General features: G+C 38.5%; 2 protein-coding genes across 3 annotated transcripts; both read left to right on the top strand.

Annotated features, from left to right (window-relative positions):
* The first annotated feature begins 357 nt into the window (after positions 1-357).
* Positions 358-11,115, top strand: LOC106054793 (endoglucanase A-like). Its single transcript, XM_013210823.2, has 8 exons — positions 358-513; positions 2,712-2,827; positions 4,311-4,466; positions 5,416-5,626; positions 5,722-5,858; positions 8,406-8,572; positions 9,397-9,544; positions 10,636-11,115. The coding sequence occupies exons 2-8, from the start codon at positions 2,718-2,720 to the stop codon at positions 11,084-11,086; spliced, it is 1,380 nt and encodes a 459-aa protein (XP_013066277.2). The 5' UTR covers positions 358-513; positions 2,712-2,717; the 3' UTR covers positions 11,087-11,115.
* A 2,323-nt stretch (positions 11,116-13,438) lies between these two features.
* Positions 13,439-27,484, top strand: LOC106054781 (endoglucanase A-like). 2 transcript variants are annotated; one of them, XM_056003897.1, is made up of 8 exons: positions 13,439-13,554; positions 15,834-15,963; positions 18,866-19,021; positions 23,353-23,563; positions 25,160-25,296; positions 25,453-25,619; positions 25,826-25,973; positions 26,666-27,484. In XM_056003897.1, the coding sequence occupies exons 2-8, from the start codon at positions 15,848-15,850 to the stop codon at positions 27,111-27,113; spliced, it is 1,383 nt and encodes a 460-aa protein (XP_055859872.1). In that variant the 5' UTR covers positions 13,439-13,554; positions 15,834-15,847; the 3' UTR covers positions 27,114-27,484. The 2 variants fall into 2 exon arrangements, with proteins under 2 accessions (XP_055859872.1, XP_055859871.1); XM_056003896.1 differs by lacking the exon at positions 13,439-13,554 and adding an exon at positions 14,358-14,496.
* The last annotated feature ends 462 nt before the right edge of the window (positions 27,485-27,946 follow it).

Below are 27,946 nucleotides of genomic sequence, written 5' to 3'. Positions count from 1 at the left end.
ACAACTGAGATTGGACCAAAGAGCTATAAGCATGAAAGTCGCGCTATATAAAAGCTATAATATATTTTATTGGCTTTATAACTTATCTAAGTATTTATTTATGTATAGGAGAATTTTTTTTTAAAAAGTGTTGTTTTTTTCTTTCTATTAGCTTCGTTCATTGAGTTGAACTTAAACATTAGTTCATTTGACTGTGGAGCCCTATTCTCCAGAGACATTACCGTCCACATGTAGTCCTGTAAAATACTACTTTCGTCTTATCAAGAAACACATGCTTTAAAAAAAAACGACATAACTGCGACCTTGAGAGAAGCCTACACAACGAATTAACTCTTTAATCAAGTTTTGTTAAAGCCATGACTTTATGAACTCACTTGTTTAAAAAAAATTGTGCAGGCTAATGATATGACATCAGTGGTATTTCTGTAAGCGTACCAAAGTATTTTAGTACATGTTGGTTGATGAAATAGTGTAAACTTTAGATTTCCTGATTCCTTGAAAACTTCATTATAGGTAAGTGTGAATAGCATTTAGTGTTTGTTTGTTTTTTCTTAGGTAATGAAATTATTATATCGGATAAATAGAAATAAATGATATGAAATGCTTGTCAATTTAATGTACATACATTGACTTTGTAAGTTGGAAATCTTTGAATAGAAATCTATCTGCTACTCTGGGATGAAGTACACAGCACACAGACAGCGTGTTAAAAGGTTGCTATTATTTTAGATAGTATTGGCATGCCTGACTCTATGCCTTAATTCAGCAGGGAACTAACGTAAAAGTTGGAATCTTATATGAAACTAGACATTTGTTACTTTCTGTTTCATTTACATGTCTTTACTTACATATTCCCGTCTTGAACCTTTTCGCTCATTCTATTTAGGAAACTTCTACTAGTTGCCAATGTTTGCATACAGCGATCACTTGTTAAAAAAAAACCTTTTCATCAAGATTATCATCCAACTTTGTTTTGATTTATTCACGACGAAACGCCCCTAACGCTTCCCCCCTTACACACCCAATTCTGAATCGTCTCCGCCTTTTAGTCTAGTATAGACTTATGACTGTGTGACATGTACACACATTTCTATCACTTCTTTTATTTCTCTCTCCCTTAGATCTAGTTTAATCTCTACCGAGTTCCAAAAGGATCTGTAAGAAAGATTTGATAGCTACCTACCCATAAATTGATTTTTAAACCTACCTTTAGACCTGCTGAGCTAGCAGAAATATTTATTTCTATTAGGGTGAACATAAATACATTTGGAAGTCATTAAGTTGGAGAGTACATTACGATTCAGGTCACGTGTAGAGTTCGAACTAAGTCAATTTGATCTGTTTCTGCTCGTAGCTTCTTGGCTTTCATTTTCACCCAAGCCGTTTCTTTAATGAAGACATTCGTTTGTTGCCAAACCCACTCACGCATAGTTTCATTCCGTAATCATAAGAAAACCTTCGATTTATCTACCTTTACGGAGGAGAGAGAGAGAGGAGAGAGAGGGGGGAGGGGGTTGAGAAAAGAGAATGAGAGAAAAAAAACGGTGAGATAGAAGACTAAAGTAATTAGAGAAATGGGAAAAAGATGTGTTTAGTGTGTTCAATGTGTTTAATGTGTGGCGTGCATAGACTGACGTGTGGCGTGCATAGATTTTTTCAGCATGATTCTTTTGGAGGAAAACACGTCACTGGTCCAACATTAGACAGTCTGATAGTTACATTCTCACACAACTTTTAGAGGAAAACACGTCACTGGTCCAACACTAGACAGTCTGATAGTTTCATTCTCACACAACTTTTAGAGGAAAACACGTCACTGGTCCAACACTAGACAGTCTGATAGTTTCATTCTCACACAACTTTTAGAGGAAAACACGTCACTGGTCCAACACTAGACAGTCTGATAGTTTCATTCTTACACAACTTTTAGAGGAAAACACGTCACTGGTCCAACACTAGACAGTCTGATAGTTTCATTCTTATACAACATTTGGAGGAAAACACGTCACTGGTCCAACACTAGACAGTCTGATAGTTTCATTCTTACACAACTTTTGGAGGAAAACACGTCACTGGTCCAACACTAGACAGTCTGATAGTTTCATTCTTATACAACATTTAGAGGAAAACACGTCACTGGTCCAACACTAGACAGTCTGATAGTTTCATTCTTATACAACATTTGGAGGAAAACACGTCACTGGTCCAACACTAGACAGTCTGATAGTTTCATTCTTACACAACTTTTGGAGGAAAACACGTCACTGGTCCAACACTAGACAGTCTGATAGTTTCATTCTTACACAACTTTTGGAGGAAAACACGTCACTGGTCCAACACTAGACAGTCTGATAGTTTCATTCTTACACAACTTTTGGAGGAAAACACGTCACTGGTCCAACACTAGACAGTCTGATAGTTTCATTCTCACACAACTTTTGGAGGAAAACACGTCACTGGTCCAACACTAGACAGTCTGATAGTTTCATTCTTACACAACTTTTGGAGGAAAACACGTCACTGGTCCAACACTAGACAGTCTGATAGTTTCATTCTCACACAACTTATTCCAACATTCAAATCTTGCATTATATAAATGCTGAGTTGTCAAATACAAATTTCACATTTGTATTATTTCAATACTGAAGCAGTTGAAAAAGAAATACCTTGTTGCTTTAGAGAGTTGTCAATGTCTTTACTCCATCCCACAGGCAGTCATGTGGTGGGCCGGCTGCTTGGTTTGTCTCACGTTGTTCTGGCCAGTGGAGTGTGTCAAGAACTACAGCTCAGCTTTGGGCAAGTCAATCTTATTTTATAACGCCCAGAGGTAAGACTTGTCTCATGCGTACATTCTTTTCAATATCAAGAATGGGGTTCAGTGGATACAGCCGGATAAGCTGCGTTAGAATTAATGGCTTTTTAAATTTTTATTGAACTTATAATCCAAAGCGAACCAAACTTCGAAAGCCGAATCATATTCTGAAAATAAGTTGTAATTTTTTCAAGACTTAACAATTTATTAATATTTTTAAAATAAAAACCTTCTCTGATTATAAGTGTTGTTTTATAAGCGAAGCTTTAGGTCACAAGGAAGACAAAATAAATCGTCTTATAAACTTTACAAGAAAATAAAAATAAATAAATAAAAAATCACTTGGTGTGTGCAAATTATGCAGATTTACACCAGGCTAAATTTCTGCTCTTGATAAAGAGCGAAATCTAGAGACACTTCAGGACAAAAGAATAAAAAGTAAAGTAGCTGTAATACATAAAACACTGAAACATCATTTACAAATAGAAAAACAAAACCTAATAAAATACTCAGAACGACACAAAGATAGAGACACATTTCTTATTCCATACGCTAGAACAAATTCTCACAAGTGCTTCATCCTCCCTAGTGCCTTTAGAGAATGAAATGGGTTGACTGAATCAGCCAGGAAAACCAACGACTTAACAGACTTTAAGTTATTGATCAACATGCATAATTAGATTGACACATGAAATGCGTTTAGAAGTAATGTCTGTAATCTTTAAGATAAGATAAGACACCATCCTTATATTGACATTAATTTCAGTAACAAAACGAGGATAACGATGCGTACGTACACCTCTGTCATTGAATGTTTGTAAATGAATGTGACACACATAAAGTCAGCACTAGGGACCAAATAATTTTAGCAAGAGAAAAATTGTGAATGAGATACAGTGAAATACTAAACAGTCCAGACAGATTTCTTCGCTGCATTTAATACATTATAATACATTATACATTTAATACATTATATTTTTCCTATGTGATCCCTAATGCTGACTTTGTATATTTAAACTTGTATGTGACGTTCGCTGTTTCAGCCTCTTGCTTACATTGTGCCCACAATTTGGTCTCCACAAATCTGGGACGTAGCTTCAAGAAGGCACCCTTAACAGTGCTTATAACCTGAAAGACAGACGCATCACAGATTTCCTGGTCAGCTCTTAATCAACGTTACAACATTCGTCTCATATAATTGTATGTGTTTAATAAACTGAATTCGTTTAAGGTGGACGTGGGTGGAGTTTTCATGTTGCCTCCTCCTTCGAAAGGCAAGAGATCAAGTCTGACTACTCTGGCACCTTACCAAGCATTAGAGGGACAGTTGAAAAAGTAAAATCGTCAGCAACGAAACAAAGTTCATTAAACAGTCGTCAAAATACGGTCGAGAATTACTTTCAACAAATCGTTTGAACTAAACATTAATTCAATACAACATGATTCAGTTTTATTTTTAAATCTGTCGTCAGTAGTGTGACACTTGTGTTCTTGCCAGGTCAGGACAACTTCCAGGTAACAACCCGATCTCATGGCGAAGTCATTCAGCGCTGGACGACTGTGTGCTCGGAGGGTGGTATGACGGGTCTGACCACCTCAAGTTCGGACTGCCCATGGCAGCGGCCACGCATCTTCTGTTGTGGTCAGTGTACAAGTAAGTGACCACTGATGTAAAAAAAAAAAATAAACTCAATTTGTTTTTTAACTTATTAAATAGTAAATTTATTGTGTATGAGATTTTGTTTCTTTGAAATGTATTTTATATGTCAACAAAACGTATTTAATATGCAGAAGTTTTTACCTGGTGAAAAAAAAAATAAAAACAACTTTCAAAGTGACAAGAGTCAACAACTTTGTACTTTGTACCCAATAGCTTGTATTTGTTTCTGAAATATACTATTCTGAACATTGGGGGTTGGCAAGATTAATTTAGAAGCCAGTAATCTCCTCCTAGTTTGCATTTTAATTATTAGGACCCTTGATTAACTGTCTTTAAGCGTTTACCAAAAGCTGTTCCGCAGGACCTGAACAGGTGTTCCACGAGCGACTTGAATAATTAACTAGTTGTGCCATCACGTGAATTAGTCTCTCTGAAAAAAAAAGCAATGCTCTGCTCAATACTCAGAATGTACGAAGTGTTATCTTAGAGAAAAAGTTCGGGAAACTATGAATTACAGTAAAACTGAAAAAGAAGAAAACAATATAGAGCAATGTAGAGGTGATATTAAGAAACTCAAATAAAATGTAAGATGACAGAAAAAAAAAAGAGAAAAATTTGAAAGAGATGATGAAATAAATTGAACAAACTAAAAAAAAAACAAATGACCAAATAAACCGCCATGATATATCCTTGAGGAGAAAGTACTTCCAATAAAGATTTTAAAGTGCCAAAAAGTGCGAAAAAATTATCATAAACCTTTTAAAATATATGGATGAGCGACTTTTCCTGTTTTACACCGAAAACAACTATAATCAAGCTATTTATAGTAATATGCCATTGTTACTATTTTACTTATTTAAATCTGAATAAATCCCGATGTCTTGATGGTAGTACCAAAAAACTTCTAGAAGGGTGAAGTCTATTTGTTCCAACTGTTGAACAGATACAAGGATGCTTACATAAGTGCTGGTCAGCTAACTCAGATGTATGATATGGTCAAATGGCCGCTGGACTACTTCACCAGAGCCTGGAACTCTAGCAAGCAGGAGTTCATCTATCAGGTCGCCGATGAAGACATTGACAGAGCTTACTGGGGCCGCCCTGAAGACATGACCATGTACAGACCTTGCAAGGCAGCCAATGCCTCCCATCCAGTAAGACATTTCGTTCTTGTTTATCTAATACAGTAACGTCTAGATATTGACAACAGTCATTCCAAATGTATCACAAATATGTTGTGTCCCTCTAGGGCAGCGATGTGGCAGGTGCTACTGTTGCTGCTCTGGCTGCGGGCTACTTAGTGTTCCACGACAAAGGAGATGTCGCCTACAGCAACCAATTATTGAGCAAAGCCAAGACATTGTACAAATTTGCTACTGATTACAGGTGAGGTCAGTTTGGTATCCTTAGAACTAATACAAAGTTTAGTATTAGAATGTTGAAGCAGACGCCGGAGTGGAGAGAGGAGGCACTCGGTAGAAAAAAAAAGCAGAATTTAAAACAAAACATTAACCCAGACCAAACCTTATAGATTGCCTGAACACTGAAGTACGAGGTTGCAACCTATCACAGGTCGTGACATGGCAGGTCAATGATGGCCTGAACAGTGAAGTACGAGATTGCAACCTATCACAGGTGGTGACATGGCAGGTCAATGATGGCCTGAACACTGAAGTACGAGGTTGCAACCTATCACAGGTCGTGACATGGCAGGTCAATGATGAGGTCTTCTATAGCGATTGTTCTCAAATTAACAAACTTCTGAAAAGTAAAGTTGAAATGTATGGAATATAAAATCTATTCATCAAAGTCTTACAGGTGTGTTTTTACAACTTAAGCTCGTAATAAAATAAAGTTAACATTTGTTTACATTATAATGGAAAACATTTGAAGTGTAAATAAATCTAACATACAAAGTATTAGATCTATTCGAGAACTTCGGCAAGTAGTAATCTTGTTGTTGCGATGTTTTCATGTTCACTTTTTTTCCTTGTATTTTGTTTTCGACGTTTAAAAAACGTTAGTCGCACAAAGAAGCGAAAAATGGCTGGACTGTACTACACTGTCCAGTGGTATGAGCCATGGCTGGACTGTACTACACTGTCCAGTGGTATGAGCCATGGCTGGACAGTAAGTACTACACTGTCCAGTGGTATGAGCCATGGCTGGACAGTAAGTACTACACTGTCCAGTGGTATGAGCCATGGCTGGACTGTACCACACTGTCGAGTGGTATGAGCCATGGCTGGACTGTACCACACTGTCGAGTGGTATGAGCCTTGGCTGGACTGTACCACACTGTCCAGTGGTATGAGCCATGGCTGGACTGTACTACACTGTCCAGTGGTATGAGCCTTGGCTGGACTGTACCACACTGTCGAGTGGTATGAGCCATGGCTGGACTGTACTACACTGTCGAGTGGTATGAGCCATGGCTGGACTGTACCACACTGTCGAGTGGTATGAGCCATGGCTGGACTGTACCACACTGTCGAGTGGTATGAGCCATGGCTGGACTGTACTACACTGTCCAGTGGTATGAGCCTTGGCTGGACTGTACCACACTGTCGAGTGGTATGAGCCATGGCTGGACTGTACTACACTGTCCAGTGGTATGAGCCATGGCTGGACTGTACCACACTGTCGAGTGGTATGAGCCATGGCTGGACTGTACTACACTGTCCAGTGGTATGAGCCTTGGCTGGACTGTACCACACTGTCGAGTGGTATGAGCCATGGCTGGACTGTACTACACTGTCCAGTGGTATGAGCCTTGGCTGGACTGTACTACACTGTCCAGTGGTATGAGCCTTGGCTGGACAGTACTACACTGTCCAGTGGTATGAGCCTTGGCTGGACAGTACTACACTGTCCAGTGGTATGAGCCATGGCTGGACTGTACCACACTGTTGAGTGGTATGAGCCATGGCTGGACTGTACTACACTGTCCAGTGGTATGAGCCTTGGCTGGACTGTACCACACTGTCCAGTGGTATGAGCCATGGCTGGACTGTACCACACTGTCCAGTGGTATGAGCCATGGCTGGACTGTACCACACTGTCCAGTGGTATGAGCCATGGCTGGACTGTACCACACTGTCCAGTGGTATGAGCCTTGGTTGGACTGTACCACACTGTCCAGCGGTATGAGCCTTGGCTGGACTGTACTACACTGACGAGTGGCATGAGCCCTGGCTGGACTGTACCACACTGTCCAGTGGTATGAGCCATGGCTGGACTGTACCACACTGTCCAGTGGTATGAGCCATGGCTGGACTGTACCACACTGTCCAGTGGTATGAGCCTTGGTTGGACTGTACCACACTGTCCAGCGGTATGAGCCTTGGCTGGACTGTACTACACTGTCCAGTGGTATGAGCCATGGCTGGACTGTACCACACTGTCCAGTGGTATGAGCCATGGCTGGACTGTACCACACTGTCCAGTGGTATGAGCCATGGCTGGACTGTACCACACTGTCCAGTGGTATGAGCCTTGGTTGGACTGTACCACACTGTCCAGCGGTATGAGCCTTGGCTGGACTGTACTACACTGACGAGTGGCATGAGCCCTGGCTGGACTGTACTACGCTGTCCAGTGGTATGAGCCATGGCTGCACTGTACTACGCTGTCCAGTGGTATGAGTCTAGGCTGGACTGTACTACACTGTCCAGTGGTATGAGCCTTGGCTGGACTGCACCACACTGTCGAGTGGTATGAACCTTGGCTGGACAGTACCACACTGTCGAGTGGTATGAGTCTTGGCTGGACAGTACCACATTGTCAAGTGATATGCGTCTCGCACCGATTATTCTGAGTTCGGATCCAGCCCTGGGTGTTTTAATCTTCATTACTGAAGGAAAGATCAAAATTGTTCAAACAAAACAAAGTTCACATTACATTCATATTACGTGTGGACCTTTTCTTCACCAGAGGCGCGTACCAGACCAACTCTTACCCATCAGTTAGTTATCTGGACGAACTCTGTGTTGCTGCGGTCTGGCTTTACAGAGCCACTGGAACTGCCCAGTACTTGACGGACGCAAACTCTTTTGCGAGCAACGATTTTGACTGGGCGCTGACCTCTGACAACCAAGAACGTAAGTATCTTTTGACAAAACCTACATCAACTCTGTCTGTCTGGTTCAAATCTTGTACACTTTATTTCTCCCACATCCTTTTATCAGATTAAGTTGAAACTTTGCAAACAATCATTCACTGTCGACGTCAACACATAAATCAATGAAAAACATGACCAATTAGTTAATCCATTAGTTGTAATTAATTGATTTTTGTTTTACATAGAGACATCTCAGGGTAAAGAAGCAATAAGTAGAAAATTAGGTGGTTATGTGACTAAAATATTTAAACTAACAATAAACTATAAACTTTCTAATTTTATAAGAACTTGGACTTCTCAGTGCAGACTAGAGAGCGAAATAGGTGGCCGCTTTAAAGTTTGAAACTAACATTAAATAACTATAAAACCTTCTATTTTCACAAGCACTACCCTGGCACGGTGGTTAGTGTGTTGGCTTGAGGAGACTTAAGTAGGCTTGAACCCTCGAGTTCGAATTCAGGTCGTTCCAATTTTTTTTTTATGAATGCATTTAAAACGTTATCACGGCAAACCTAACCCTAACCCCTTTTCCAACTTGTCCAGACAAGTGATAGGATCATAGTGTATTGAATGAAGTTGCGCTAAACAAAAACAATCACACAGATTTATTATTGTTGGTCTAGATCTATTACAACTTTAATTGCATGACAAATCCAAATTGATACAACTATGCTTAATATAATTTGTTTTTGTTTTGTTTTTTTTAACCATTTTTTTATATGTATGTTACAAAGCTTATATCAACTCACTATTGTCTTTTTGTTGTGGCGGTGTTTTCATGTGACTTTGTTAACAATGTCGCAGTATCCTGTCAGCAGTTACTGTATGAAGAGACTAAAAGCTTCTCTCACAGACAAGCCATCACGAACTACTTCAAGGCCTGGTTTCCTGGAGGCTCGATGCAGTACACGCCGTGTGGTCTGGTCTGGGCCATGAAGTGGGGACCCTTGGGGTAAGGAAAACAAAGCGCATGTTTGATCTGCTCTTCATGTTATCTGGTGATAAGTCATACTCAGGAATCAACTGTATTTCACGAACGCGAGTCCTTTTTCAGCAGCATAATAGTAAGACTTGTTTCGAGTGACTGCATTCTCAGCTGCAGCCTACATAACATTTTGCCATATTTGCGGAAAAAAGTATAGTATAGTGGTGGGACATTCTGCGGCTACACTACATTGTATTCTTATGGGCAGGTAATTTGATCACTTTTGAAAATAAATCAAATCTGTTGACATTTGGAATGGATAAAAAATGGAGGTGTAATTCTGGTTCTATTAAAATTCTTTAAAAAACTGCTTCGATGGTTTAGTGTTACACTGTAACAAGGACAATTACTCCAAACGAAAACTAGTCAATTTGCATAAAATTCCATAAGCCTGTGTGTAACTTTGAAGTCCTTTGAGACTTATCATCTAGTGGAACACTCCAGAAAGGCTCGGATTTTATCCTTGAAGTTTTAGTTTTTATGCTAAACTTTTATCTCGGAGGCTCTCTTGGACCATCTTGTGTCTATGCCCATTCCCTTAGCTTGTTGATCAAGTGCTCTGAGCACGGATCTTTCTTGGTAATTATTCTCAATTTCGCTAGACACATATCTATATATAATTCTCTTCGTGCTCCAACCATGCGGTACACCACGATGAAAAAGTGATGGAAAGATAACTATTTTATTTTGCAAGTTAGAGTTACCCCACGTAACTTTCGCAGTAACAGAGAGAGAGGCTCAGAAAAAAAAAGTGAGTGGGGCGTATGCTACGCCGCGGGTCGACTCGTATCACTATAAAAACAAGTAAAGTTATTTTATTATATGTGCCCTTGTTTCAAAAGTAGTGATGCCCAATAGATACTATATCAGTATTTGACCTCCTTTATTTTTGGAACTTTCACAATGTTTAAGCTGTGTATTTTAGTGTATGAAATAAAGTTTTTTCTGTAATAAAATTCAGTTGTTTTCGTTGATTACGATTTGTTAGCACAAGTGATACCTAAGCACACATTTTAAGATAGTTTACTTAGAAACTGCAATTTAATTTTTTTTTCCAGGCTTGCTGCCAACTCTGCTTTTCTGGCTCTACTTGCAGCCGACGCTGGTATAGAAGTTGACAGCTACAGGAAGTGGGCGGTGGAACAGATCAACTACATCCTAGGAGACAACCACCACAACGGCGGCTGCTACAGTTTTGAGGTGGGCTACGGCGACAGGTACCCTCTACAGCCGCACCACAGGGGCGCTTCCTGTCCGAACAAACCCGCCCCTTGTGGTCAAAACGAGGCCGGCAGCGCTGAACCTAACCCGCAGGTTTTAACGGGGGCCATTGTTGGGGGCCCAGACGAATATGACCAGTACGTGGATAGCAGACCAGACTGGATCTACAACAGGGTGGAGATAGACTACAACTCTGGCTTTCAAGGCGCCCTGGCTGCCATCATACATCTCCAATCACTTCATCTATTCCCAACTACGAATAATAAATGCCCTTGTCTAAGTGAATAGCTTAATAAAAGTTTTAGCTTAAAAACAGATTTGTGTATCAAAATCGCTGAAGCTTTCAAAGATTTACAAATGGAAGAATGCCAAAATGTGAACAACTTTTTCTAAGCTAAGAAACTGGACAGACTGACGAATGTGACAGCATCCATGAAAACACAAACACAATGCATACACACACACACACACAAACACATAAAAGGAAAATGTTAATATAAAAATGTCATTTGAAAGAAAATATTCGATCTATTAATGCTATATGAGGAGGGAAAGCGAACACTGTGTTTGGAGTTTAACTGTTAGTAGCAGTAGTAAGACCGGCTTGCTGTAAACTGACATCGAAGAGAGCAGCAGGAGGCTTCCCAAAATAAAACGGTTGGAAATTTATTACAAAGGCCACTATGCACGTTTAGACTGAAAGGACATCTACGGGGAAAATAAACTAAGCCCACCACCAGCAGCAGACGTTTATGTCTGCGCTGAAAGTGAAAGAATTTTATACTAGGGATCTCTGAACCCAACCCCAACATTAACCAGAGCACGATCCCTGAACGAACCCTGCAAACTAAAAGATGTCAGTATACTGCATTATACTACTTCCTACAATAGTGCACTAAATCAGTCAATCAAATCGTTCAATCAAATTATTCAATCAAATTATTCAATCAAAGCATGTATCAAATCATTAAAAGTTAATTAATAAAATTATTAAATCATAGCTTTAAAAGTGCTCGAACATCTTAAACAAAATTCTGTAAATGCTTAGAAGAAAATATAACGGAGATTTGGCTTTGGTTTAACTTTATAAACGACCTTTATAAATGCCTCATGACAAATATTGTAATTTCGACTCAAGGTCTCATTATTTAATGGAAAGCTTCCTAACATTTAGATTAAAATGTATTTTGTGATTTCATATAGTGGGGTGGACGTTTTACAGTTACCGTCATATTGTATTTTCAGTAGGAAAAATTTAGATCGAAAACTTTATGAATATAAACATAAATATATAATAAATAAATAAAAGAAACATGAAATAGAATTGCAATTCTTCTTGAAGTGGAGTGCATATGTTAAGAGGCAAAGTGCGAAATGAATTCTTGATTTCCTACTTTGCCTAGGCATTTTATAGAATGTCTAGAACTGATTTTGGCACTGTGTGAAATGTTGATTTAACTGTGTATGTGTAGGGTAGTGTTCCACTAGGTAAAAGTGGATTAAAAAAAAAGATGTTTCCTATTGTGTTGTATGAAAGGTGAAAGAAAATGTGCCTACTATAAACCAATACGACTACTAAGAAGGAAGCACTTAACTAAACATTGATTTAGGAACCGATAAAATGTTTTGTTGTGATGGTCTTCTAAAACACAAGTTCATTTATCAAATTAATCAAAGCTTCCGTGCAATTTAAAAAAAAATGAAATGAAAAAATTGCTTACGTCAATTATTATAAACTCGTTGCATGTTTACAGTTTTACCCGCTCAATGTTCGACGTCTCATAGCTTCCTGTTGAAGTCTAAATAGAGAAGGAAACAAAACAATACATATTGAATAATACTTTTTTAAAGTACAATTCGTTCATTTATAAAATTATATTATTATTTAAAAATTGATATTACACTTAGCATAGGTTATAAAAACATAAACCTACAAAGGCAGTTTTAGTCTTAAGAAATCCTGTTGTTTATTTGTGTTGTTTTTACTCACTGATATTTAATTTATAAATATCTTTCTATATAAGACATTTTATTTTTTGCTTTGCCTAACGCAGATCTAGTTAATTTATAGAATGCGTAGACAAAGTAAGAAATGGAGAATCTTTTCGTACTTTGCCAAAAAACGTCAGGCAATCTATACAATGCCTAAGCATTCCTGCACATCGCACTTTGCCTGTAACATATATAATGGATGGAGAAATGCTTGATCACGTTCTGCTTTCATTGTTTGGTCAGGGCCTCGTGTAGTCATGAATCAATCACATACTTGAAACTGAACGAACTCTGAGGCCCAGCCATTCCTTGGTTTGGATTGAAATCTGGACCTTTAGTTATTTGCCCATATCTAATCTCTACCTCTGTTCTAGAATTGTTGAATTTGGTCCTTGATTTGTTGTATTATTCTAGTGCATTGATTATTAGCTTTTTAAAGATTAAATCTACATTCTATTTATCTATTTGGTTTTATTTTATTGGCAAGTTGTTTTTTTTACTGCAACCTTGTATCTAGTCTACTTTAAGTCTGCGTCTAACTTACAGACTTTCACAGCACACAATCTTATCTACAGACACGAAACCTATTTTCTGAACTCTCCAAGATATTCTGAAAAGAAAAAATTCGGTGAAATGTACAGCTAGCACAAGAGTGGGCGTAAAGGCTGAGAGATAGAGCCTGTGCTTTCAGCTGGATGCTCAATTCCTAGGACTATTTTGTATGATTTAAGGGAAGATATAGACATCTAAAGCCAAAGTCTTGGGTATGTCTTCAATGAAATATGTCTTATAACATCAAGGCGGAGATCACGTGATGTTATAGGAGACACGTCATGAACTTTACATAGAGCATGTGATGACTGCCCAGTGTTATAGTCTTGCACTGACTGCCCAGTCTTATAGTCTTGCACTGACTGCCCAGTCTTATAGTCTTGCACTGACTGCCCAGTCTTATAGTCTTGCACTGACTGCCCAGTCTTATAGTCTTGCACTGACTGCCCAGTCTTATAGTCTTGCACTGACTGCCCAGTCTTATAGTCTTGCACTGACTGCCCAGTCTTATAGTCTTGCACTGACTGCCCAGTCTTATAGTCTTGCACTGACTGCCCAGTCTTATAGTCTTGCACTGACTGCCCAGTCTTATAGTCTTGCACTGACTGTCCAGTGTTATAGTCTTGCACTGACTGCCCAGTCTTATAGTCTTGCACTGACTGCCCAGTCTTATAGTCTTGCACTGACTGCCCAGTCTTATAGTCTTGCACTGACTGCCCAGTCTTATAGTCTTGCACTGACTGCCCAGTCTTATAGTCTTGCACTGACTGCCCAGTCTTATAGTCTTGCACTGTTGCAGCTTTTATGATTAAATAATTACAAGGCTATGGACAAACAAAACATGTTTTGTTTTTTTCTGGGTTTTTTTTTTCATCTTTTCTTTCCGTTGTGTACTTCAATAGATCCTCTTGGTGCCCGTCTCCTTAAAGCCTGTCAACTTAGAACCTTCTTGAATCGCTCATATTTACTATTAGCTTGAAAAGTCAGAAAATGTTTGAAAAACTAAATGTGCTAGATTGGCAGCACATGCAAAGTGCATAGAGTGCGGGTTAAAGGTCATAATACAATGTTACAAAATAATATTATACACAAAAGAAAGGTTTGGCAAGCACCTGTTTTCATATTTCCTCTACAGAGCACTAGATCTAAATAAAGTAGGTTGTTATTGGTTTTTCATTTAAAATTTCCTTAAGAAGTTCATAGATCTGAATACTGGGCCGGCCCTAACAATTGCGGGCCCTGCCAGTACTGCTAGGGATAAGGATAATAAATGAAAATTAAGATTTTGTTATAAAAAATTAGTGTTTGCATTTTAATCATTTAATCAAGTAAACTATTAAAGTAAAGTATTGAAACTTTAGGTTTTGGTTAAAATTCGCCTTATTATTACATTCTTATTAAATGAAAGCTGACAATGCCCTTTTTTTTTATCACGCGTAGCATTGGCGTTTTCCATATTGAATGATACCCCAAAATGACTATTGTGTCTATTTTTCAAAAGATTTTAATAATTGCAGGAGATTTCCAGGATTTTTTTTGTGTGTGGTTATTTTGCTATTTCAGGAGATTTCCAGGAGCTCCTGGAAAATCAGAAGGGCGCGGAAAGATAAACTAAAATGTTTAATAATTTACACCTGGAATTAGCGCGGGACCTATGAAAGTGCGGAGTCCACTGCGGCCGCATAGGTTGCAGTGGCCTAAGACCGGCCCTGTCTAAATGTCTGAAGGATGTATACATTTTAAGGATGAGGAAATCGGGCCACATCAATAAAACACAAAGTGTGGAGTCCAAGAGAACCTCTGCAGCTTCGATATCGGTTCAAGTTTCGAGGGTCCCGGGAGCACTGGCCGGATAGGACCCACGGGCCGTAGTTTGGTCATCAGTTCTATAAAGTATCGCGTCATGTAGTTTGGTCATCACTTCTGTAAAGTATCGCGTCATGTAGTTTGGTCATCACTTCTATAAAGTATCGCGTCATGTAGTTTGGTCATCACATCTATAAAGTATCGCGTCATGTAGTTTGGTCATCACTTCTATAAAGTTTCGCGTCTAGATCCAGTTACATGTAGTTTGGTCATCAATTCTATAAAGTATCGCGTCATGTAGTTTGGTCATCACTTCTATAAAGTATCGCGTCTAGATCCAGTTACATGTAGTTTGGTCATCACTTCTATAAAGTATCGCGTCATGTAGTTTGGTCATCACTTCTATAAAGTATCGCGTCATGTAGTTTGGTCATCACTTCTATAAAGTATCGCGTCATGTAGTTTGGTCATCACTTCTATAAAGTATCGCGTCATGTAGTTTGGTCATCACTTCTATAAAGTATCGCGTCTAGATCCAGTTACATGTAGTTTGGTCATCACTTCTATTATGTATCGCGTCTAGATCAAAGTATGTTTAGCTTTGTCATTACTGCTGTAGAGTATCGCGTCTAGATCCAGTTACATTGACTTTGCATTAAGAATTTACATTGACATCTTGTTACAGGTGGATTGTGAGCAATGTGCTTAAGGAAGATAACTCTTGTGATTCTGGCCCTCGTTGTCTCCCCTTGTGTTTCTTTGAAAAACTACAGCTCAGCCCTTGGAGGTTCCATATTATTTTATGATGCACAAAGGTATAACTAGCTAGTGTCTAGGTCTCATTATGCTCTCTAGGTTGGACTGGAAGTGAGTGAAATATCTAGTCATTCAATTAGTTCAAATGAAGAGGGGAGGAAGCACTCCACCAGTATATGTACCCCACACACACACACACTTTCCAGACCAGACTTGCTGTAGAAGTGATAGGATGGAGTGACTTAGTTTAACCCTATCAAGCTAACCGATTCTCGTCAGGATTCAAACCCTACGTGGTCTAACTTTCAGTGTCTCACTCAATATATACACATCACTTAGGTGACGAGAAAATGTTTGGTTTGCAGTTTTTCAATGTAAAGAAAAGGTAAAATTGAAGCGGGAAGGAGGGGGGGATAGGGTTTAGAATGGGCAATGTTAACTTATAGAAACTGTCTATCCATAGAAAGTAAGGTTCCCCTTTCAGACCTGGCGATCTACACGGCAGATGATGTCAAGGTCATCTGTTTATGTGGCATACTGTCAACGAGGGTGTCGTGTGGCCTCTTCAACGACCAACGGCTTTACTTTTCTCCAACTAATGTCAAGTATTCCTTTGAGCTGGGTGGGCTAAGAGGCGCCCGAAATTTAAAATTCCAGTATTCACCAGGATTCAAACCCGGGACCCCCGGTTTGGAAGCCAAGCGTTTTACCACTCCCGCCGTCTCCTACACAAATAGATGCACATATACGAAGAAAATCGTACTAAGTGAATAAATGAGAAGAGTTATAGAACTTAGAAAGGTTGAGGAAGTGATGTATGAGTTTCATGGGCGTAGCCAAGGAGGGGTTGGGGTTCAACTGATTTTTTGTTTTGATTTTGTTTATTTTAGTTGATATTTTAATACTAAACCATCACTTGCTCCAGCGCAGCCAAAGGGGGGTTGAGTTTAAAACCTCCTACCCTCTCTTCTGTAAAACAAAACAAAAAAACTGCAAACGACAATCCCCATATTCCAAGAGCTAAGATGGATTTTAAAACTCCCTCCGAAATTAACGATTAAACCCCCTCTTCAATATAAGTCAGTCACCAGATTCGATGAGCGTAGCCAAGAGGGGTTTTGTGTTTTAAACACTCTACTGCAGGGTTTGAAGCTAAAAAAAATACCTTTTCAATATAAAAAAAAGCAAATTACACACTCAAAAATGAGCGTAGCCAATCGAAGGGGAGTTTTGAGTTTAATCTTCGTCATCCTTTTTTTTCAAGTTTAAAACCCCTCCAGATGGTTTTGAGTTAAAAATCTCCCTACAGAGCGTTCTGCGGTTGAATACCTCTCTCTTCATTATTATTCTAAATTTAAATTCTAATTAAAAAAAACAAAAAAAACCACCATAGTTGTTTTTTTTTAGTTTAAAACCCCCAACAGATGATGTTGACGATAAAACATCCCTTTTCGATATAAAATCTAAAGCAAACTACAGTCACTTATTCATTCCAATAGCGTAGCCAGGAGAGGTTACAAATTTCTACCAGTGGCTGGGCCTCATTACTAAAGTGCAGTGAATAGTCATCTGCCGAAATTGAAAAAGACTAAATGGTTAAGACAGATTTTAGGAGACAGTTATAGAGATCGGGTCTTAATCAAGGAAATCCTATGCCAAACTGGGAGTTGAACTCTTAGTAAAGGTGTGACAAAGCGTCGCATGAGGTCGCATGTGGTTTGCGGGACATGTTCTCCGACAAAATGAATTAAGGATAATGAGAGTTTCGATGACATGGAGGCCATTATGAGGAAAAATGCAAACAGGGACAACTTGGCGCCACACTTTCATGGAGGACCTTAAAGAAGGTGGGAAGAGGCTTCGGACATTGCCAGTGACAGATCTTTGTGGAAGCAGCATGCCGCCCAAGACGCCGAACGGCACAGAAGGATCTAAATAAGTAAAAATACAGAATTAGGTTTTTGAAATAAAACATTTTATTAGAAGGATAATGCACTTTAGAATATGCACTTTGATGGCTTTCAATACCGGAAATAATGCTTGACGGAGGGGCTCCGCCCCGAACCCAGATGGTGGAACTCACAGCGTTCCCCCAGACCCCTCGTGCTGGCAAGGGCGGGGAGTCTACAGTTTTTCCAAAAACTTCAGGAAAAACTTACAATAAACGTCTTCCTAAAGAATGAAGGAACAGAATGTAATAGTGATTAATTAAGTACACACACACACACACATATATATATATATAAATATTGGCCTGGGGGGAGGGAGAAACATCCACCTATCCGCCCCCGAAAAAAAATCCTAGCTACGCACATGATGAGTTTTCCTCTTCCAAAGCCTACTATTAGCTTACACTTTCTCTGGGGTTCGAAGGGTGGAAAGAAAAGTTGGTTTAAAGGTGGTTAGAAACTGAAGTGATGCGAAAATGTGTGTATTGAATGGAAGTAAAAAAAATCCAATATTAAATTATTTGTTTCGCACATAGAAGTCTGGTTGCTTTGCTAATTTTATAAAAGCGTCGTGTTAATTACGCGAATGTCGTGTCTTGGATCTCCATAAGTCAATTTTTGTTACAAATAAGATATCAATATTTATTTTATTTTATTATTTAAACATAAAGAAGAAATTGATTTTAAAAATATTGTGTGTGTGTGTGTGTGTGTAGAACATTGGATTTTTTATGATTCTTGAAAATATAAAGAAGGTTTATTGAGATTATCTTTAAATCGCTAATTGGAAAAATGAAAATATTTTTTTTTCTGAACAACTAGATTTTGACCCTAGTACCTCATTACAATTCAAATAGGAATTTCTAGACATGCTATAAATAATTCATTCCCATGTTCATACATTCGTAATAGATTCAAAATTTGCTGTCAAAAAAAGGCCCGGGCAGGTTGTGTGTGTGTTACATAAAACTAAAATAACGCTAAGTGATTAATGAATCTATTCTCTAATTAGATCAGGTCCACTACCAGCCAACAACCCCATCAAGTGGAGAGGAGATTCGGCCCTGTCAGACTGCGTGGTAGGAGGATGGTACAATGGGGCGGACTTTCTGAAGTTTGGTCTGCCCATGGCATCGTCTGCAGAGTTCCTCCTCTGGTCACTATACAAGTGAGTTGTCTTCCCTTAATTCAGCAACTGCCTGAACGTGTACATGGACGCTTTGATATCTGGCAACAGGCAACAGGCTAGGAAGTGTAGAGGTAACAACATTGTTAGAGACAACAGGCTAGGAAGTGTAGAGGTAACAACATTGTTAGAGACAACAGGCTAGGAAGTGTAGAGGTAACAACATTGTTAGAGACAACAGGCTAGGAAGTGTAGAGGTAACAACATTGTTAGAGACAACAGGCTAGGAAGTGTAGAGGTAACAACATTGTTAGAGACAACAGGCTATGTAGTGTAAAGGTAACAACATTGTTAGAGACAACAGGCTATGTACTGTAAAGGTAACAACATTGTTAGAGACAACAGGCTATGTACTGTAAAGGTAACAACATTGTTAGAGACAACAGGCTAGGACGTGTAGAGGTAACAACATTGTTAGAGACAACAGGCTATGTACTGTAAAGGTAACAACATTGTTAGAGACAACAGGCTATGTACTGTAAAGGTAACAACATTGTTAGAGACAACAGGCTATGTACTGTAAAGGTAACAACATTGTTAGAGACAACAGGCTATATAGTGTAAAGGTAACAACATTGTTAGAGACAACAGGCTATATAGTGTAAAGGTAACAACATTGTTAGAGACAACAGGCTATATAGTGTAAAGGCAACAACATTGTTAGAGACAACAGGCTATGTAGTGTAGAGGCAACAACATTGTTAGAGACAACAGGCTATGTAGTGTAGAGGTAACAACATTGTTAGAGACAACATGCTATGTAGTGTAAAGGTAACAACATTGTTAGAGACAACAGGCTATGTAGTGTAGAGGCAACAACATTATTAGAGACAACAGGCTATGTAGTGTAAAGGTAACAACATTGTTAGAGACAACAGGCTATGTAGTGTAGAGGTAACAACTTTGTTAAAGACAACAGGCTAGGTAGTGTAGAGGTAACAACATTGTTAGAGACAACAGGCTATGTACTGAAAAGGTAACAACATTGTTAGAGACAACAGGCTATGTAGTGTAAAGGCAACAACATTGTTAGAGACAACAGGCTATGTAGTGTAAAGGTAACAACATTGTTAGAGACAACAGGCTATGTAGTGTAAAGGTAACAACATTGTTAGAGACAACAGGCTATGTAGTGTAGAGGCAACAACATTGTTAGAGACAACAGGCTATGTAGTGTAAAGGCAACAACATTGTTAGAGACAACAGGCTATGTAGTGTAGAGGTAACAACATTGTTAGAGACAACAGGCTATGTAGTGTAGAGGTAACAACATTGTTAGAGACAACAGGCTATGTAGTGTAAGTAACAACATTGTTAGAGACAACAGGCTATGTAGTGTAAAGGCAACAACATTTGTTAGAGTCAACAGGCTATGTAGTGTAAAGGTAACAACATTGTTAGAGACAACAGGCTAGGTAGTGTAAAGGTAACAACATTGTTAGAGACAACAGGCTATGTAGTGTAAAGGTAACAACATTGTTAGAGACAACAGGCTATGTAGTGTAGAGGTAACAACATTGTTAGAGACAACAGGCTAGGTAGTGTAGAGGTAACAACATTGTTAGAGACAACAGGCTATGTACTGTAAAGGTAACAACATTGTTAGAGACAACAGGCTATGTAGTGTAAAGGCAACAACATTTGTTAGAGACAACAGGCTATGTAGTGTAAAGGTAACAACATTGTTAGAGACAACAGGCTAGGTAGTGTAAAGGCAACAACATTGTTAGAGACAACAGGCTATGTAGTGTAGAGGCAACAACATTGTTAGAGACAACAGGCTATGTAATGTAAAGGCAACAACATTGTTAGAGACAACAGACTATGTAGTGTAGAGGCAACAACATTGTTAGAGACAACAGGCTATGTAGTGTAGAGGTAACAACATTGTTAGAGACAACGGGCTATGTAGTGTAAAGACAACAACATTGTTAGAGACAACAGGCTATGTAGTGTAGAGGCAACAACATTGTTAGAGACAACAGGCTATGTAGTGTAGAGGTAACAACATTGTTAGAGACAACAGGCTATGTAGTGTAAAGGTAACAACATTGTTAGAGACAACAGGCTATGTAGTGTAGAGGCAACAACATTGTTAGAGACAACAGGCTATGTAGTGTAAAGGCAACAACATTGTTAGAGACAACAGGCTATGTAGTGTAGAGGTAACAACATTGTTAGAGACAACAGGCTATGTAGTGTAAAGGTAACAACATTGTTAGAGACAACAGGCTATGTAGTGTAAAGGTAACAACATTGTTAGAGACAACAGGCTATGTAGTGTAGAGGTAACAACATTGTTAGAGACAACAGGATGGGTAGTGTAGAGGTAACAACATTGTTAGAGACAACAGGCTATGTACTGTAAAGGTAACAACATTGTTAGAGACAACAGGCTAGGAAGTGTAGAGGTAACAACATTGTTAGAGACAACAGGCTATGTAGTGTAGAGGCAACAACATTGTTAGAGACAACAGGCTATGTAGTGTAAAGGCAACAACTTTGTTAGAGACAACAGGCTATGTAGTGTAAAGGCAACAACATTGTTAGAGACAACAGGCTATGTAGTGTAGAGGTAACAACATTGTTAGAGACAACAGGCTATGTAGTGTAAAGGTAACAACATTGTTAGAGACAACAGGCTATGTAGTGTAAAGGCAACAACATTGTTAGAGACAACAGGCTATGTAGTGTAGAGGTAACAACATTGTTAGAGACAACAGGCTATGTAGTGTAAAGGTAACAACATTGTTAGAGACAACAGCATTTATTTAATTATTTATTGTTCTAAAACTAGCTGCTAGCCCTATTGATTTATCTCGAGGACCAAAGTATATCTCTCAATAATGAAGAAGTTATTTTCCATTTCGATATCAAACAAAAAAAAATTAATTACCAATAATTAATTGACCAACTTATTATGTTATAATTGATTAATGACTTATTAGGTACAGTGTGTATACATTTAAAATTCCAACTTGATCCCTTAATGGGTTGTGGGAGAAATAACGCGTACAATTATGTGAGAGGACTTTTTCTTAGTTGTCATTATTAATGTTGGAGGCTTCACATCATTTACTGCTAGATCTGAGATGTACCGCGCAGTGGATTTCAGATCAGGCAGGTCTCCATATAGTTTTCTTTTATAGGAGGGTTTTGGTACCAGAGTTGTTTTTTTTTTCGGGTCTCTTGATAAAGTATGAAGCTTTGAAGGACATGGTCAGCTTTCTTAAGTGATGCTCCACAAGGGCAAGTTTGGCTTGGACCAAACCCGACATATTTAATTTTATCTGTGAATACTGAAGGATTAATTTCCCTCGTTGGTGTCTAAGAAAATAATTAATAGCCAGTAATTAATTGACTATTGGGTTAATTTTTTTTTCTTATTTGATTCTTGTACTGTCTACGCCAATGAATAATTGTGCTTCAGCTTGATCCGAGAATATGTATGAGAGAAATGATGTGTTTAAACTTGTACCGGATAGACTGAGTGAGTGGATATAAGGTTTTGTAAAAACAACTGACATTAGAATCGTTCCTCGGCTTTAGACTAAGGCAATCGTCAGTGGCGTAGCAAGGTAACCGTGGGCCCGGGTTGAAGAAAATGTTGGTACCCCCCCCCCCCCAAGGAAGACAAATTTAATGTGTGGCAAAAAAATCGGTAGTCTGAATATTTACCAAAAGACATTCAAATGCCAAATGCAAGTAGTTTTAATTCATGTGGGCTCAATCGCTCGAGAGCCATGGGCTCAAACTTGCCATGGTTGGTAAGTCACAGACTTTGTGCCCCTAATGGTCGTGGGCCTGGGTTCATTGAGCTCCTTCGCGCCATGGATGCTACGCCACTGACAATAGTATATCACAATGTAGTATTGTGTTTGTCTGAAGAACTTGTAAATCATGTACTCTAAAACAGATAAATGGAAACTCTTTCCGCCAATGAGGAGGAAGCATGATTTAGCCAGATCATTTTGTAAATATTTGAAGTCGTGAATCTATCACGATTTGCGATAGGTACACTCATTCTCAGTTTATATACATACTAGCTATAAACGACAGGATGATAAATGAGGGGATGATAAATGACAGACTGATATATGACAATATGATAAAGTTTCTTAAGCTGATTTTTTTCTAACTGTATTTATAATCATCAGCTACAACTCTGTTTTCTTAGAGTATATATTTTTTTTAAAAGAAAAGTATCATTTTGTTAAATCATGGCACTAAAAGATATAAATAGAGAGTTTGTATTGTACTGACTGTCGTTCAAATCTCTAAACTCTGTACATATTGTTTTGACTGATGTCTAGATGGAAGGACGCTTACGTTGGTGCTGGACAGTTGACCCAAATGTACGACATGGTCAAATGGCCGCTGGACTACTTCCTGAAGGCTTGGAATCCAACAAAACAAGAACTTGTCTACCAGGTGGGCGAAGAGAATATAGAATACGCTTACTGGGGACGTCCTGAAGACATGACTCATCCGAGACCTTGTAAAGTAGCCAGTGCTGCCCATCCGGTAAGTTGGCACTTTCATAATTAAGTACGGAATGTAAATTCTGCCTTATTTATCTCTTATTGAGTTGCTTATAGATGTTTGTAAAATTGTTAATTTCTTGGTAACACACTGTCAGAATAAAAGAGTAATTATTATGGACTCTTTATCTTCGTAATTATTTTTCACGTTTTTACCCCGTTAGGATTAAACTTCAATAACATTTTGGTTTGTCATCAGAATACGTTACTTTTGGTAAAGAATTATAGAATGTATGCTCTTTTTATAGAAGACAAATTCAAGTTTAAAAGCCAAAAATTAATTTAATTTAATTAAAAAAACGATGGTATCGTTAATAAGGAGAGAAAGAGTTAATGTTTTTATTTGGATGGTTTCTGACAACAGTTTCAAATAACGTCTCCCTCAGCCAACAGTTGACTTGAGCAGCAACACTGTGTTATAGACTGGTCATGCTTTGAACAGCCTAGAAATCTTTTAAAATATCATTTCTGTTTGAGCTATGAGTCGATCACTTGAGAACTGAAACAAACCATCGATCACTTGAGAACTGAAACAAACCATCGATCACTTGAGAACTGAAACAAACCATCCATCACTTGAGAACTGAAACAAACCATCGATCACTTGAGAACTGAAACAAACCATCGATCACTTGAGAACTGAAACAAACCATCGATCATACTTGAAGTCCTCATTTCTAAACATGTTTTCAAAGTTGTACGTTTTGTGATAGGCCTAAGCACATCACCATTGACATTTTCTAAACACCTCACCCTTGGCATCACCAGCATCACCAGTGATATCCCCTAAACATATCACCAGTATCACCTCAACACATCCCCTAAACATATCACTAGTATCACCTCAACACATCCCCTAAACATATCACTAGTATCACCTCAACACATCCCCTAAACATATCACCAGTATCACCTCAACACATCCTCTAAACATATCACTAGTATCACCTCAACACATCCCCTAAACATATCACCAGTATCACCTCAACACATCCTCTAAACATATCACTAGTATTACCTCAACACATCCCCTAAACATATCACTAGTATCACCTCAACACGTCCCCTAAACATATCACTAGTATCACCTCAACACATCCCCTAAACATATCACCAGTATCACCTCAACACATCCTCTAAACATATCACTAGTATTACCTCAACACATCCCCTAAACATATCACTAGTATCACCTCAACACGTCCCCTAAACATATCACTAGTATCACCTCAACACATCCCATAAACATATCAAGGAAGTGACCTCGAAATTACACAAACATGTCTACAGTCTGTAACTTATGTCAATCAATAAATACATTTACTGTCCACTTTTTTTTCTCTATACAATAAAAAAATGAATTTATTTATGTATTGTTTATACGTTGAATTATTTTCTATTAGTTTTCTATCATTGATTTCTATCTGTTCTATGACACAATAGATTTGTATAGAATATATGCCTGCATTATAACCTGACAGTCAAGTGAACACTTTGTTTCATTAAGTTACGCTTGCAGATTGTCCTTCAGATCGTATATTTTCTATATTAAGTTAGAAGTAACTTGTTCACATCACAGGGTAGCGATGTAGCTGGAGCCACGGCAGCAGCACTTGCTCTGGGGGCATTAGTGTTTGAAGATCAGGGTGACTCGGCTTACAGCAAACAGCTTCTGGCATCAGCCACAAGCTTGTACAAGTTCGCTGTCGCTCATAGGTGAGATAAGCTAGACAGACAGACAGACAGACAGACAGACAGATAGATAGATAGATAGATAGATAGATAGATAGATAGATAGATAGATAGATAGATAGATATTTTGTTATTACAGCTGTCCTGACATTGATTGTGTCTATATATCTGGCTACCTAGAGGACCCTATCAGACTGGTATTTACACATCAGACAAAGACACGGATGAGTTGTGTCTAGCAGCTGTCTGGCTGTACAGAGCGACACACCTAGTGGAGTATCTGAATGCAGCAAAGAACTTCGTGTCCCATGATTCGAGTTGGGGTTTAACTTTGGAATCGAAAGATCGTAAGCTCAACATTTGAACTTTTAGTATCATCTCGAACTCTCAATTGAGTTTGTCTGAAAGCATCGCATTGTCAGCAATGAATACACGAGCTTAGGGAACATTAACCCATATCTTAATATAGTGAAAAAGTTGAATATGTTGAAAACGTTGAATATGTTGAATATAATGGCTGTTTGACCTTGTGTTGTGATTGTTTATTGTCCAGTGTCGTGTCAGCAGCTTTTGTTTGAGGAGACTCAAGACTCAACTTACAGGAGATCCATCACCGATTACTTCAACAATTGGCTTCCCGGAGGGACGGTACAATACACTCCCTGCGGTCTTGCCTGGCGCATGAAGTGGGGACCTTTGGGGTGAGTTCATTCATGTGGAAATATATTTTGGTACGTAGCTGTGACAACTAGAGATAAGTTACAATGTACGGTCGTGACTAGATCCTCTGATTAGGTCTTCACGGAACCTTTACAATTGTTTATTGGAAGTCCATGGAACTATGCCTTCATTGACCTGTCTGAACCATTGTTTTAACTGGAAGGGAGTCAAGTTGATGTACATGTGTTTCATCCCTATTACCAATGGCTCGTGTCCCAGACCATCGTGCTTGAGACGAGGTCGAAGGTGGAGCAAACCGGGGAACTCCTATCCCTTCTTTAAATCACTTGACTGTGTTCGTCATAAAAACAGCCGCTTGAGTCAATGGACTCGGCATACCCAATAAGGGTTTTGTTTTGCTTCCATAATGATTTAATCGTCTCGTTTAATGAACTTTTCCACTCGGCTCCACGTTGACCCTGAAAAGAACCTCCCTGTTTTCATGAAACCATCCAAAGTATTTAACCAAACCTATTATGTGGTTTAAGTCACTTAGACCCTGGTAGTCAGTAGCTTCAATGCGCTGCTCTAAGTCTTAACAGCGTAATCCGCTTACATAATCCTAGGATAACAATCTTCTCCAAATAATTGACTTGATAGAAATAAACTAAAAACTGGGTTATAAAATGTACAGCAAGTGGATTGTATAACTCAATATAATTTATTTTTTCAGAACTGCAGCTAAGTCTGCCTTCTTGGCTCTGTTAGCCGCTGACTCAGGGATAGAGCAAGACAGATACCGAAAGTGGGCGGTGGAACAAATTAACTATATACTTGGAGACAATCCACACAACGGCGGGTGCTTCAGCTATGAGGTCGGATACAGTTCCAAATACCCCTTACAGCCTGACCACAGGGCAGCATCTTGCCCTGATAGGCCAGCACCTTGTGGACATGAACAGTCCTCCTCCACTGAACCGAATCCCCAGATTCTTACAGGCGCCATCGTTGGGGGTCCAGATGAATACGACCAATACGTGGACTCCAGGCCAGACTGGGTCCACAACGAGGTTCAGGTGGATTACAACGCAGGATTCCAGGCGGCACTGGCCGGCATAGTGCATCTACAGAACGTGAATCTGTTTCCAGCAACTAACAACAAATGTCCCTGCAACCAATAAACATTGGACTTTTTAACAACAAAATGAAACACAAATTGTGGCTACAGTCTTGCTTTCAAAATTATAGTTGAAGTGATTAATAATGTTTGAATTTTCGGTAAACTCAGAGGCTATACATTTTATAACTAAATTTTACCAAGCAAATGTTATAAAACATGCTAAAATAAAAAAAAATGTTGGTTTAATTTCTACTTTATATTCACATAACATAGAAAAACAATGTTGTGTCTATGTATTGGGGCGGACATGTGAAAAAGAGATATAACTAATATAATATTTCTGAAACATGAATGACATGTGTTGTCACTCATCATGAGTTTATGTGTGAAATTTAGGCTCGATATCCAAAAATAAAAAGTCAAAATAAATTATTTAAATTTGTTTTTTTTTTACTCATAGAAATGCTACCACTAAGTGTACTAATAGTAGTTATTATTTAGTTTATTTTCGTTTCAAAATCCTAAAATTTGTAATTCCTTAAAATTTTGTTGTTATTGTTGTGTTGATATTTTAAACTATTAATTTCCTAATCAAGTTTACGGCCACTTTTTTCTGAAAGGTTTCTCTGAAAATGGTCCTATAGTAAAATGACAATGGAGTTTTTGTCAAAAAGAACTTACTTACTTCTCCCAGGCTGTGCGAAGTTGAACATTATTTTAGTGTGGTGAAATGTGTTTTTACTTTATCAATGATGGGTCTAGTTTTAACAACCACAAAATTTAATATTTACATTTGTTCCTGGTATAAAAAGTTGACATTCCTTTGTTTTCATTAAATAAACTAAAAAAAATGTTTAATGCACAAAAAAATGCTTATATAAAGTGTATAGAGTC

The sequence above is a fragment of the Biomphalaria glabrata genome, chromosome 11, assembly GCF_947242115.1.
Source record: "Biomphalaria glabrata chromosome 11, xgBioGlab47.1, whole genome shotgun sequence".
NCBI lineage: Eukaryota > Metazoa > Mollusca > Gastropoda > Planorbidae > Biomphalaria > Biomphalaria glabrata.
Note: the sequence above shows the minus strand (reverse complement) of the source record. Positions and strands in the feature narration are given on the sequence as shown.